This window comes from Theropithecus gelada, chromosome 1 (assembly GCF_003255815.1).
Source record: "Theropithecus gelada isolate Dixy chromosome 1, Tgel_1.0, whole genome shotgun sequence".
Classification (NCBI taxonomy): domain Eukaryota; kingdom Metazoa; phylum Chordata; class Mammalia; order Primates; family Cercopithecidae; genus Theropithecus; species Theropithecus gelada.
Genome location: NC_037668.1, coordinates 150,012,913 through 150,027,918, shown reverse-complemented (window position 1 = coordinate 150,027,918; position 15,006 = coordinate 150,012,913). Strand labels below are relative to the sequence as shown.

General features: G+C 42.1%; 1 protein-coding gene and 1 pseudogene across 1 annotated transcript in view; both read right to left on the bottom strand.

Annotated features, from left to right (window-relative positions):
* Positions 1–2,061: 2,061 nt before the first annotated feature.
* The window catches only part of USH2A (usherin), a 795,153-nt gene continuing 782,208 nt past the window's right edge, over positions 2,062–15,006 (bottom strand). Inside the window, exons 68-71 of the mRNA XM_025367257.1 lie at positions 14,579–14,662; positions 9,992–10,236; positions 4,529–4,750; positions 2,062–2,151 (exon numbers count right to left, since the gene is read on the bottom strand). Coding sequence (XP_025223042.1) covers positions 2,062–2,151; positions 4,529–4,750; positions 9,992–10,236; positions 14,579–14,662 — 641 coding nt within the window. The remainder of the gene's footprint in view (positions 2,152–4,528; positions 4,751–9,991; positions 10,237–14,578; positions 14,663–15,006) is intronic.
* Positions 5,469–5,554, bottom strand: LOC112615890 (annotated as a pseudogene).

The window sequence follows — 15,006 nt, the reverse complement described above, 5'->3', positions numbered from 1 at the left end:
CTCAAAATGTAAATGATTCAGCTGAGTTCATGCCTAATTCGATGATTAAATGGATAATGATCCAAGATAAAATCTCCTGCAGTTCTGTATTTTTTTGTGTGTTCTGTCAAAAGTTTATACTGTGCTTTTAAAAATACACAGCGATAAAGGTACCTGGTTAATTTTTCAAAAATCAGGATAAGCTCAATCTTCTGAATCAAGCAAAGCGTATTTGTGGACTATGCTTTGTGACTAGCAAACTATTCTTAGAAGAGTCCACCGAGGATTAGGATGCAAGTTTGTGACCACTCCTTCCCTATATACCTTAAGTAGCTCACAGGAGCTGGACACAACCTTGGTTAATGCTTATTTGTGCCAGCCTTAACTTAATTGTCCCAGAATCGGCATATGGGAATCAAAATCAGTAAACTAGTCAATCCTATGTTTTCATTTCAGAAAGTATAAAAACTTGGCGAGAACTATATATTTCATATTATGTACAGTCACTGTCAGATATGCACATTTATTTCAGATGTTTTTGCTTATAGCAGTTCTAATAAGGTGGTAGAACTTCTGCTTAATATTGGCCTGTGCTTTTGACACTTATGGTTGGCAAACTGTCTAGGAGTTGGTCAGTCTGAGGAGCTGCTTTCTCACAGAGCTGGATGAAATCTCAATACCCCAAAAGTCCATAATCTTTTACTGTTGGGCCCTGGGGTAATTCATTGTTTTCAGGCAGAGTAAGTAAGACTATCCCTTTACAAGTTTATGCCTGCCTCTGGGTGTAGATTCACAAAGTATTGTGAGTATTGTGTGTTAGACAGAGTCATAATATTTTCCTGGGGTCAATAAGACCTTTAAGGATGAAGGAAGATGAGAAGTTTTCTTATTCTGTTTTCCATGAAGAGCAAATTTAAATATCTTTGATTTTATGTGGATGATTTGCAAGAAAATTTTTCTTGCCATTGGACTTGGACCAATGACTTTGTAATCCAACTAGAGCAAATGACAGACATTTTTGAACCATGAGAATTGGTACTCTTGCATATCATCTGTTCTTAATGATTCTATGGTTAAAATAATGGGTAGTTCTCCAGAAAGAAGGGATATAGTACAGAGTAATATATACATGATATATATACACATAGGTGTAGTCTTGTCTTTACATGTATATATGTTAATGCTAGAAGGAACAGATACATTTTTGCTTTTAAAATTTCATGCCGCCTAGTTAAATATTGCAAATAGAACAGTAGTTTACATTTGCAATGTGTTAAGTTGAAGATATCAGTATTCTCTGATATTCAGTGAATTGATAATTTTAAGAGAAACTAGAGTTTCAAAACTATAAAATATGTGAAATAAAAACATTGGTTCAAGTAGAGGTGTTCCTATTGAAACACTTTGTTTTCTCTTCAAAATGTATAAATAAGCCTTTTACTCCTTAGATTTTTGGAAAATTCATAAATGCAAGAACAGAGACATTTATGTGTAAGTTATATGTTGCCTTGTCAAAAAGTTTGGTGAGTAACCCTATGTATTGTAAATAAATAGAATCTTCAGCAAAGTTTATTGACCTGGTGCAAAGTTTGGGATTTCATTTAGCAGCTGTGATCATTAGAATGACTGTTCTTGCAGGATTATGTCAACCCTGACAGAAATGGCAGATAGAAATGAATAGTAGTGACATCCTTTCAATAGAATCATTTAGTTTTTGAGCCAGTAACTAACTTACTACTTCTAACAACTGTAGACCATCTTGAAATTGGCACTGATTATTCAGTTAACCAGTAGCATCACTGCCAAGCAGAACCAAGTGACAATTACATACTTTGTCTTCCACAAAATAAGAGCAAACCAAGTATTTTTATATGAATATTACTTCTCATTTCAGACAACTAGAAAAATAGCATTTCTTAGACCTCTATTAAGAAGGAATGCTTTCGAAAACAGTCATTTCTTTAAATAATTATAGGATAATAAACAATGGCTTTTCAGCATTTATGACATGTCAGTGATAACCCAGGAGGAAAGGGGTGCAGAGGTTGCCTTCCAGGGTTACGTCTTCCGGGCTTCCATCATTTACAGGTGGGTGTCCGTGAATGTGGTGTGTTCCTTAGTCACTGAGCTGAAACCCTTGATGGCGTTCATCAGGTCCTCTTCATCCACATACTGAAAAATAAGCCAATCATCATTGGCTACAATAGTTGCCATCAATAGTATTTGCTATCAGTTTATAGTTATATCAATTATATGTAAAAAGTAATAAGTATTAAAGGCTTAACATTTTATTCTCAACACTATGGTGAGGTCTACAACAGTCCTTGCCTTAAATTTCTCATTGAAAGGATCACATCACATGCACATATGAACTTTAGACTAATTCAAAATGTGTATCTGGTTTGAGGGTTATATTGTGTCATATTTTAACCTTTCTAAGCCTCAGAAACCTCAGTCTCATCTGTAGAGTGTGTGTGTGTGTGTGTGTGTGTGTGTATACATATATACACACACAGCTAGTTTTTGTATTTTTAGGAGAATACAAAAATACAAAAGAACAGACTGTTGGCCAGTCTGTTCTTGAACTCCTGACCTCAGGTGATCCATATATATACACATATATATACACACATATATAAAGATTTAGTTCAAATAGTAAATGGAAGAGCCAGAATGCAAGCTATTCGTGTTCCATTTCTTCCCACTCTTGTGCTGTATTTTGTATTTATCAAATAGGATTAGTAATGTTGGTTACAATGTTACAATAAACAGATAACTTGCCAAGTATTGGCACCTTCAAAAGCTTGTACTGAGTCCTGTTGCACATTGCCCATTATTAGTACTGTAAAAAGCAAGCAAAAATGACAATACAGTATAATAGTTACAAATAGGAGTTCTGTAGTCAGATGATGTTTTTAAGAACCCAAACCCATGAAAATAATTGCTAGCTGTGTAATCTCTCATTAAATCACTCACCTCTCTAAACCTCAGTTCTTTTTGTAAAAAAACGAGAATGACAATAGAACCTACTTCCTACAGTTTGTGAAGATTAGGTGAAATAATTCATCTGAACTTTCAATGTATTATGTTGAACATGTAGCAATTGCTGTTTTGCATGTAAAAAAAATGATCAATTAGCAATTCCTTATTTCAACCAAATATAATTATCCCTGCCTTTTAAAAACTTTAGATCTGAAATGAAATAATGTAATTGAAGTTACAACAACATCAAACAGCCTGTAATTTTATCATGCATATTATAGATATGTATATATTACATAATCATTCTGAACAGGCGAGAAGGACTGTACATTTTTTTATAGTGTTAGGGAACCTAGATCCAGGGAACTCCCTTTATTATTTGCTATTAGTCAAGAAAGGCTTCATGGAAGGCATCAACTTTTCAGTGCAGGAAAAGTGAGGACTCGGAGGAGAAAGAGGAGTGTAAATCCAAAAAACAGAAGCAGATGATTGAAAGAAATGGAGGCGGATAATTTTACCCCAGAGAAGTAAACAGAGGAACTAACTTCCTAGCTGGTTATCTGTTTATTTTCTCACTGGCCCAGTGGAATGGTACTGCAGCAGGCATCTAAGAAGACAGCACAATGAAATTTGATGGTTGACAAAAATTCTAAGATTTTTGTTATCGCAACCACTCAGAGGCTGATAATAAATATTATATTACGAAGAGGTTACCTTTCAAAGAGCTAATTGTTTGTACCCACTGGACTGAAATTATGAAAGATGAAGCTTATAGATAGTAACAGCCTCATTTGTCATCATTTCCTAAGTGTTTGGAAAGCAAACATGTTCACCTGTTGATACAAAATATTCTTTTTGCATCCACCCATATACCAATAGTAAAACGTGGACATACTAAAATTTTTTATTTTAGTAAAACAAGTGCTTGTACTTTATGCCTTGTTTTAAGCCCATTCCAATGTTTCCAGTCACCTGCTCCAAGTTTATGAAGTATAAATTGTTTGCTGCTTATTTATACATTATTATTATTATTATTATTATTATTATTATTATTTGAGACAGAGTCTCACTCTGTTGCCCAGGCTGGAGTGCAATGGTGCAATCTTGGCTCACTGCAACCTCCACTTCCCGGGTTCAAGCAATTCTCCTATCTCAGCCTCCCAAGTAGCTGGGATTACAGGCACGCACCACCATGCCCGGAGAATTTTTGTATTTTTAGTAGAGATGGGGTTTCACCATGTTGGCCAGGCAGGTCTCAAACTCCTGTCCTCAGGTGATCTGCCTACCTCGGCCTACCCAAGTCCTGGGATTACAACTGTGAGCCACCATGCCCGACCAATATGCATTTATTTTTAAGCATCTATTGTATACCAGCAGAACAAGGCAAAGTTTCTACCCTGCTTATCAAACAATTGTAGTAATGCTAGTAAACCAGTTGTTAAAACCTCACTGGGTAAATGCTCAGAGGCGAGTGCCATGGGGCTGCATTCGGCGAAGTACAGGCAGTTCCACACCAGTATTTTTCTGGGATATTTAGCAAAGGCCCCGTATGAGGAAACCAACTCACCAGTCCACTGTTGTGGCCCATGATGGCTTCCCACAGCGAGTCATCCATCAGGACTTTCTTGTCTTGAACGTCCATGAGCTGGCTGACACTGCGGTGGAGAGAACCCTGGGAGTAGGTTAGACCGGTTTGGCTTTGGCTCGGGATGCGCAGGACACAGGCGCTCCGGTTGCTGCGGATACTCACGGGTGTCCCAGACCGGGGAATTTTGGTATCGGCTAATCCCTGAGAAGGAAGTTGCTGTGAGTGAGTCACGTATAAGGAATATGGGCTTGAAATATGACAGAGGATTGTGTCTCACACATTGTCAGTGAAGGGAACGACTGTCTCCTGACAATTGTCACTTTGTCAATGAAGGGAACAACACCCACAGAATTTAGCAGCTATGAGCACCCGGAACACTGTGACCCCGGGTTTCTTGGTAAGAATAATAAGATGATGAACTAATACTCAAGTTAGGTGGCCAGTGTTTTTGGCACCTAGAGAGTTCACGCACTGGTGCTCTGGCTGTTGTTCCCTGTGGGGCAACGGCTTTCTGCATTGCCAAGTGGTGGGGCAAGGCAGACAGATGGTGGGTGAACAAGGTATCTTCTTCATACATGTCAACACAGAGCCTCCCTCTTGAGAACACCCCTCCCCCAAAGCAGCCAAAGATAGCAATATTATTTCATGGTGGTCCACTATGTGAACTCCGTTTGTCTTTCACTTTAAAAGTCCTGGATTTGTGTAGGGAAATTGACTCCTTCCTCATTTCTCATTCCATATTCCCCTCTTTGTTTTAGGATTCCAGTCTCCAAATTAAATTGGGTCTGATATTAACATTAACATCAGAAAGACAAAGTCACTCCATAACTGAGACCTAGAATGTGCCATAAGAGAAAATCTAGTTGCTCTAAATATCTGAGGGCTCTGATTTAGCTGATCCGATCAATGAAATGTTTCTGCTTTTTCTTTGTTTTTTTTTTTAATAGAGTTTTCACTCATGTTGTTCAGCTTTCCAAGGAACGGATATATGGAAGTCATTGATGCTTTTCACTGTGCAGTCAACACACCATGCAAAAGATCATGCATTCATGCAGCACACAGAGGTACCTCAAAGTGCATGGTGTAACTTTTTAGGGTGACATTGCTTGACACATCAGATATATCAGCCACAGAGTCAAACTGAGAACAAATGGCAGCATCAGTCCATGTTTGGAACACTTTTAAACACATTCTTTGCATTTCTCCAACAACAGCATTGTCATACCCATATGTAATACTGCTGTGATGTGTGTGTGTATATATATATATATCCTATGATACATACATGCATATGTGTGTGTGTGTGTGTATGTATGTGTGTATATATACATATATACATATATATATAGAGAGAGAGAGAGAGAGAAACTTGGGTTTTGCAACTAAAACCTCATAGTGAAGCCGGGAGCGGTGTCTCATGCCTGTAATCCCAGCACTTTGGGAGGCTGAGGCGGGTAGATCATTTGAGGTCAGGATTTCTAGACCAACCTGGCCAACATGGTGAAACCCCGTTTCTACTAAAAATACAAAAATTAGCCGGGCATGGTGGTGGGCGCCTGTAGTCCCACCTACTCAGGAGGCTGAGGCAGGAGAATCGCTTGAATCCAGTAGGCGGAGTTTGCAGTGAGCAGAGATTGCGCCACTGCATTCCAGTCTGGGTGACAGAAAAAGACTGTCTCAAAAAACAAAGAAATAATAATAATAATAAAAACCCTTGATGAGTGGAAATTGATTAGTTTCTAAGGTAAGTACCACTGCCATTATTTGTTTAGTACTGCAGAGAATGACAGGATCTTCAAACCAGTAATTAAATAACAAGCAAAACTTGAGCTTAAACTTAGCTGTATCATATACTGTGTGGTCTTGAAAAATGTTGATGAAATACAAAAGACACTCTCATTCCCTGGCACCTCTGCCTATTTCTCTCCATTCAGAGTATAGCCTAAAATCCTTTTGCCAGTTTGGGACTGATGTTCAAAGGATATCTTACCTGTTCACAAGACATGGGGTGCTTGGAAGAGGGTCACACCAGCCCTGAAACCCGAGCTTGTCAAATGAGGGGGAGAAGTGTGTGTGTGTGTGTATGTGTGTGTGTGTGTGTGTGTGTGTGCTGCAGGGGCATAGCTCATTGACCTACTCAAGTGAAAAGACAGTCAATCTGGAAAACTGAGCAGGTGAATCTGGCTTGTTCCTATTCAGATTCTTCCCCTTGAGTGGATTCTTTCCCATCTGAGTAGATGAGGAGCCCACGGTCACCAACGAGGACTTCATTTTGCTCTACTAATGCAAATTGTACTCTCTTTAGTTTGGCTAATTTTTGACATGTCTCTCATGGTCTCCAACTTTGTGAGAGCAGTTTGGTTTAAAAATATTTTTAAAAAGCCACAGAGGAAGACTTGCAAGTACACTCTGTCAATTGGATAGGATTGAATTATGATTCAACAGACTCAGGGGAATTCCACCCGGTGCCCTGGAGTACCCCAGATTTCACTTCTGCTGAGACCTGCCTGCAATGAACAGCCTCCATGCTCAGGATGAGCCAGTTCCCTGAGACCAGAGCCCTGGCAGTCACCCAGACCCTCCTTGCTTTCCCATCCTCACACCTGACTCAGTTTTGGCCATTCAGTGAAAGAATCAGTTGGGTGCCACTGTGCATTTCCCTGATGGTAAAGGGTGTGCAGGAACAAGGTGTTTACATTCTTTTGTCTGCTTTTCCCAGCTGAAGCCTGTGTCTGTCCCCAGAGGTGGCTTAGCCTGTGTGGTGTCAGGACTGCAAGGTCTAACCAGCCCCCTCCCACCACCTGTTTCTACTCGTTATCAAACAGTGCACACTGAATACAGGATTTGTATTATATTATTATTTCATTTTCAGCTGTTCTCAAATTTTGCTGTGCATCAGACTTCTTTTTTTTTTTTTTTTTTTTGAGATGGAGTCTCACTCTGTCACCCAGGCTGGAGTAGGGTGGTGCGATCTCAGCTCACTGCAAGCTCCACCTCCCGGGTTCACGACATTCTCCTGCCTCAGCCTCCTGAATAGCTGGGACTACAGGCATCCGCCACCATGCCCAGCTAATTTTTTGTATTTTTAGTAGAGACGGGGTTTCATCTGTTAGCCAGGATGGTCTCGATCTCCTGATCTCATGATCTGCCCACCTCAGCCTCCCAAAGTGCTGGGATTACAGGCGTGAGCCACCGCGCCCAGCCCAGACTTCTTGAGGTTCCAGTTAAAATGGCAGCTTATTGAGTTTCTCCCTCAGAACTTCAGGTCCTGCTCCTCCTATGTGATGCTGATGCAGAAAGTTCATGGTCCTCACTTTGACAAAACGAAGCTTAACAAGACTCATTAAAACCCTGAGCAATGGGGTTATATCCAGAGTAACATAACATCCCCACAAGAATGAGTGGGAGTGTCTTCTGGTCACTAAGTTAACCAAGTAAGGAAGACAGTGTCCCTCCTCATGGAGGATTCTGACACAGAGGTGCCTGCCTGTAGGGACTGGGTTGAAGGACAGGATAATGTATCACTGAAATGAGTTCTGGACACTGCTGGTATGTGGGTATGCTTTCCTGTAACCACACCTCACATTATACAGTAGACGTGCCCAGCAGTGCTTGGGAACTTTCCTTTCACTACGCTGTGCACTCCACAGACCCCAGGTTCGATTTAGCTCATCTCCCGGGCTAAACAGATCTCTCCTGCCTTCTTCTCTCGTCCACTGCCTTCCTCCAGCAGCAGTGCGCCTTCTAAGAACATGGGCTCCTTAAAGAAAGTTATGCTTTAACAAGGAAAAATTTTGAAATATCTGCTCTTCAGTGAGAATCTCCTAATGACTATTCACTGAACAGGAGCAAACGGCCCGTGGTTTGAAATGGTCACTCGACATTCATTCATTCAACAAACATTCGTGGAGTGCCTGTGATATGCCAGGCACTGTTCCCGGTGCTGGGGCACATACAACAGGAAGAGGCCCACAAGATCTTTGATCTTGGGAGCTTACATTCTATTTCAGGAGTCAGACAAACATATCTGATTTAGTGTTATGTGAGAAATCCTATGGAAAAGAAAAGAAGTGGGTTACGGGGCTAGGACATTTTCCATAGAATGGGAGGTGACGTTTGGGCAGAGATGTGAATGAAGCAAGAGTGTGAGTCACCCAAGGAGCCGCAGCAGCAATGGCCCTGTGCTCAGAGCTTGTCTGATGGGCTGAGGGAGGAAGGAGGCTCCGAGGAGGATCAGTGAGAAGGGGAGTGGGACAGATATGACTAGAGAGAGAGAGAGAGCCAAGGCCCCAGTGGTGTTGGCCAGTGCCTTCTTTGCTTCTCCACCACCACATCATTGTCCCATTGCTACCTCCCACGCCAGCCACAAACCACGGACCTCAGGGGGCCCACTGCCCTTTTGTGCCCCCAACACTCCTGCTACTTAGGTCTGATCCAGCCATGTTGGGGCTTAACCAGTGATCATTCATCGCTGAGCGCTGGAAAAGTGAAGAGGTCTGAGGGCAGACAATGCTGCTGCGTTCACTCCCCGCTATGTTTTTAAATGTTGAACTGTAGGCAGCTTGACCAGGCTTCTGTGCTTAATTTTGGTACTGCCAAGGGTAGCCACTAGCTAATATAGAACCTTAGTGCAAACTGGAAAAAAGGCACCTCCTCAGGGAGATGTAGCCCTGTGGGCGCACAGCTTTGGGGAACAGATGGGTACCTGGTGAGGATTAGAAAATGCAGCCTTTCCTCTTCCAGGTAGACATAGCCTCACAGCAGAGTGCACCATGGAATTAAATCACCTTTTACCCTTCAATGAGTGCTCTGGGCAATGACTGTCCTGCACTACCAAGTGATGAGGCCCTCTCCCACTAGACCTTTACTGGACCTACTATTTTAGGAGTGAGTGGTCTAGAGCTAAGAGGAGCCATCTATCCCCTGTGGCACAGGGTGTCAGGACCAGAGGACAGACTGAGCACCGCTAACACTTTAGCCCCTCCCTCCCCATCTCCCCCTTTTAATGCCCATTCCCCCCCACCAAATTACACAGCAATACAACCTATAATTTCCCCAGGTAATCTCAACATACAAGTCTTCTCCACCAGGCCCTGGCTTACACTTACAGGGCAGAAATACTCATCCCTAGTTACACATTAAAATCACTTTTGGAGTGAAGAAAAGAATACCGATCTTCAGGCCCTACTCAAGACCAAGGAAGTGAGAATTTTTTGGATGAAGTCCAGGCAGTGATATTTTTAAAGCTTTCCAAGTGATTCTGATGTGCAGCCAAAGTTGAGAAAGCTGTTCTAGGGTTAGCCTCTCTTGTTCCCCACACTTAGTGAAACATAACTTACATCTGGTTCCTTGTTACTATGGCTATGACACATTTTTCTCAGAAGGAAAACAAGTATTCTAGTCCAGTGATAGGGAAATGGGGCCACACCTCTATAGACATACCATATGGTTTTCCCCAGGTGGGTAAACATTCAATGGAGACATCCTCTTTTGAAGAGGTACCAAGGGAGGTCTTTCTCTGATATAAGGCTCTTTATGGATTTTTCTTTGTAGTATCAGTGACAGAAAAATGGCCAACAAGATCAAGCCCAGAATCGCCATTAACACTATGAACCACAGCTCGCTGTAGAACTCTGTGCTTTTGCTCTGCGATCCCTTCTTTTCTTCAGGTGTTGTTAGGACCAAGCCTGCAAAACCCAGAGAAAGAAAGGGGAAATGTTATTTCAGAAAGCAATTTTGTCATCTCTGGCCCTGCTGTTTGATCGTAAATTAGAGAGGAGTTGAAAGCAGTTTGCCTCTTGGTGCTTGTTTGCACTTGTGTGCAGGCTGGGGTAATGGTTCAGTGGGTTGGTGGGTTATAACGAGATGCTTACAGCCCTTGAGAGGCCTTGCTGACACTTCTGGCGCTGCTGCTCAGGTTGGAAATCACCACTGCCTTGCCAAATCCCTGGGAAAGATGGGAGTGTGGGGAGCAATTTTTAAAAGGGGTTACCAAAGTAACCTTGAGGGTCACCTGTTTCATAACTGTGTGCCTTGGGAGCAAAGTCCTTGTTTGGGTTCTCATGAGGGACTGGGACCCTTACTATTGTTGCTGCAGAGTCACAAACAAAATCACTGCTTGGAGATCTGAGGTGTCCTTGTTTCATGCAACAGTCCCATTCCTGACATTTTGTGTAAACTGAATTTTGAAGCATCAGATTCTATTTTCCATTATGATATTAACAGCCTGTGTTTGCTTCTGTGTTGTCTTTACATGGCCTCTCTGTTAAAGAGCAAAAGCTCTGCAAACCATCACCCAAATGCACTGGGAAAGCTTCCTATGGAAAGAAATCTTTTAGCACTGGGGCCACTTACCTTTGCTTGGTGTTCACACATTGAGAGTTCAGTTGATGTGAGTCTCTGCACATGAGGTTAGTATTAGTAAAAGTAGCTCATGTTTAACAATAATGTACCTGGTGCCAGGCCCTATGCTTAGGTCTTTACAGGGATGAAGGGTGGGCAGGATTATTATTATTATTATTATTTTATTTATTTATTTATTTATTTATTTATTGAGATGGAGTCTTGCTCTGTCACCCAGGTTGGAGTGCAGTGGTGTGATCTCGGCTCACTGCAACCTCTGCCTCTTGGGTTCAAGTGATTCTCCTGCCTCAGCCTCCCAAGTAGCTGGGATTACAGGTGCATGCCACCACGCCCAGCTAATTTTTACATTTTTAGTAGAGATGGGTTTTCACCATGTTGGCCAGGATGGTCTCAGTCTCCTGACCTCGTGATCCGCCCATGTCGGCCTTCCAACATGTTGGGATTACAGGCATGAGCTACCGCGCCCGGCCAGGCAGGTTTATTAAGTCTTGTGGGGAAGATAGGAGAGAGGCTGACAAGGATCATGCAGGACAGTCAAAGGCAGTGAAATTATGTTGTCAGTTTGGCAAGCTAAGCAGGGGTGCGGCAGGGGTGGGGGTGGGGTGGCCAGAGATCTGCTCCCACCCAGCCACTGCTGGAGCCAGCACAGAAACCTGTGGATCCAATGCAGTGGCCACACAGGCTGGTGTGGAGCTGTGAGTCAGAGAGCTGCTCATCTAAATCTAATACCTACAGCCAGGTCAGAAAAACAAACAGACCCAACTGCAAAGCCTACTCACTCACTGGACAAATCTCCCCGTTTTCAGCTCCCCTAGAACTTTGTGGGCCTGCCTGGTACTTCACACTCACACTCCCAGGGAAAGACTTAAAGGAAAAAAGTTCAGAACTGGGGTGAAAATATTAAAGGCAGGAAGAGAAAGTGACTAAAACTAAACTTTCCCAACCTTAACTCTGCTGCCAATCAGCTCTGTGAATAAATATTGGACTCTGACCTTTGCTTGCCATCTCTAAAATAAAGGGTTGAGTCAACACTCCAATCAAGCTCCAGCAGGTCGAAATTCCCCTAATTAGGAACCAATGTGTGTCATTTGATTAAAAACAAACCAGCCTAGGTGGCACACTAAAAGAGTTGTCTCCTCTGTGTGTGGCACAGAGAGGAAAAAACTCTTTGGCTGTAACTCCAGAAACTGATCTGATGGGCCCAGTGGGCGCCTTGCTCCACAGCCCGTAGGGGAAGGGAGGGCAGCCTGCCCGAGGGAAGTCTCAAAAGAGAAATAGCCCTTAGAACAGTCAGAGGAAAATGAGGTCTCCGCCACTCTCCTGCTTGGAGGCTGCCTCCAGGCAAGGGAACAGGAGTGTTTTTCAAAGTTACACCATGAAAATTAGAACTGACGACGGATATTAGTTGGGCAGCACATCTTGGAATCTGCCAGAGCGTTGCGCAATCCTCAGAGTTCCCTCCCTCTGCTCTGCCCAGAGCCTGGCCTCCAGACACAATGGAAACCCTCAGTTCTTGTTCATGAGCCAACCAGGGATTTCTCCTTTTTATGAAGACCTCGATATCAGGATGGTGTCCCTTTATCCCTTCCCTTCTGTCTTTTCAAAGTACCCCTTCACCTTAAGGGGCTCCACCTGTGCATCACATGGGAGGTTCACTGTCAGGGGTTGAAACTCTGGTGACTGGGCCTCAGATCTAAAGAAAAACTGAAACCACAGCCAGTCAGAGTAAATCCCTCTCTGTTGATGGCCTGTCTTCAGGAACAACACACTTCCCATTCACCAAGGAAACTAGACTGGCAGGGCTTAGAAGGTGAGCAACCTTGGTTTTCCGGCATAACTCGATACATGGTCCTGAGCCCTGTGTCAGAATCACTGGGCAGGACTTATTTAAAGAGCAGATTCTGAGCCTCCTTGAGTCTGAATCTCTGCCAGAGGCCCAGGAAACTATAATAAACAAGCACACTGGGGTGATTCTTACGTGTACTTAACTTGGCAAACCATTGCAAAGAAAAGGTCCCAGGCCAGAAGTCAATAGAAAATCCATGTTGGTGTTCTCATCCCAGTAACAAGCTAGCAGAGCATTCCTGGATAATCCTGTGTCCCTTAGACCTCCACTTGTCCACTTGGGGGAATATTGGAGTTGCTAACAGAATACCGAATGAAGTCTGTTCTATCGTACCACTGCTATTAAATGAAATAAGCCATATGAGAGGAATTAAGTGTTGTAGGAAATTTTATATGACATCCAGACATGTAAAGTTTGGAAACATAGAATAATATGTTATTTTTACAAATTGAAACTGTCTTCGACAATAATATATATGTTTTATTGTGTTTCAGAAATTTTGGACACTTTTATTTTTCAAAAAAACCTGATATATAAATGCAAATTTGATATGTCATTAATTACTGGAATTTAAAATAGGATATCAATTCCAAATCTGTTTTAATGGAAAAGATTTGGCATTTCTCTAATTTGCTTTTATAAAGTATCACAAATGTTAGATTCAGAGACTACGAGTGAAACTGAATTTAAAAGATGCTCCTTAAAAATTAAAATTGTATCCCTTGAGCTAAATTACTCGATATCAACAGTCAATCATACTCTTTTATGGAGGATAAAAGACACTTTTCAAATTTGTCATTCTAGGCTTTGAATCCAGACTATTAACATTATGATCAACATGAATTGGCTGAATATTTCTTTCTTCTTCTGATCTCTCCTCTAACTTCCTCTGTAAATCACCTTTATGTACATGAAGTCATACAATACTTTATTGACAGGGCTTGTGGTTAGGAGAAAAATTTAGTTTGAGCTCTCTGGTCTTTTCCATATTTACAATTCAATGTTTGGCATTTTAAGAGTATATTCTGGCATTTTAAGAGTATGTTTAAGAGTATATTCAGGTGCGGTGCCTCACGCCTGTAATTCCAACACTTTGGGAGGCCAAGGTGGGTGGATCACTTGTGATCAGGAGTTCGAGACCTCCCTGGCTGACACAATGAAACCCCATCTCTACTGTAAATACAAAAATCAGCCAGGCATGACTCGGGAGGCTGAGGCAGGAGAATCACTTGAACCTGGAGCTGGAGGCTGCAGTGAGCCGAGATTGCACCACTGCACTCCAGCCTGGGCAACAGAGTAAGACTCTGTCAAAAAAAAAAAAAAAAAAAGTATGTTGTAACTCCTTGCCTAATATAAGTTCCATGAGGACTTTAAAAAAAATTTCCGGCTGGGCATGGTGGCTCACACCTGTAATCCCAGCACTTTGGGAGGCTGAGGCGGGTGGATCACGAGGTCAGGAGATTGAGACCAGCCTGGCTAACACAGTGAAACCCCGTCTCTACTAAAAATACAAAAAATTAGCTGGGTGTGGTGGTGCGTGCCTTATCCCAGCTACTTGGGAGGCTGAGGCAGGAGAATTGCTTGAACCCAGGAGGCGGAGGTTGCAGTGAGCCGAGATAGCACCACTGCACTCCACCCTGGGTGACTGAGCAAGACTCTGTCTCAAAAAAAAAAAAAAAAATCCTGACAACACTTGGCACAATTTCTTCTGTATAGTCGGCGCTAATACATTAAGACCCCAAGTATGTATAAACAAACATATGTGTGTTTCTTGAGGAAAATGAATAGGTGTTACACCAAGTATAATACGAGTTGTTTACCAAGTCCAGTAGAGGTATCATATTGGATCAATGGTGTCTTAACACTTCCTTCATCAGTCGTGCAGATGACCTGGAAAAAGAAGGCTAGACAAAAGGAAGAGCTGGTAAATGGCTTGTTCATTCAACACCTACAAATAGGGCACATGCTTTTAAAAGAGCAATGCATCATAGCATGAAAAAGAGGATTTCAGAGCAAGTTAGAACGTTTTATATAATATTCAAAATTATTTCTAATTTTAAAATGTTCAAGAAAAAAAGCTATCATCAGTGTAATAATAGCCTATCCATAAGTAATAGAGCTAAGAAAAATTAGAGCTTATACAGCAAAGGAAAAGAATAACAGAGAAGTAAAGGATATACACAAAGCGCATCTTGTTCTGCACACGGTTTAAACCCTTCCTTTAAAATGTACAGGTGTACTTTCCACT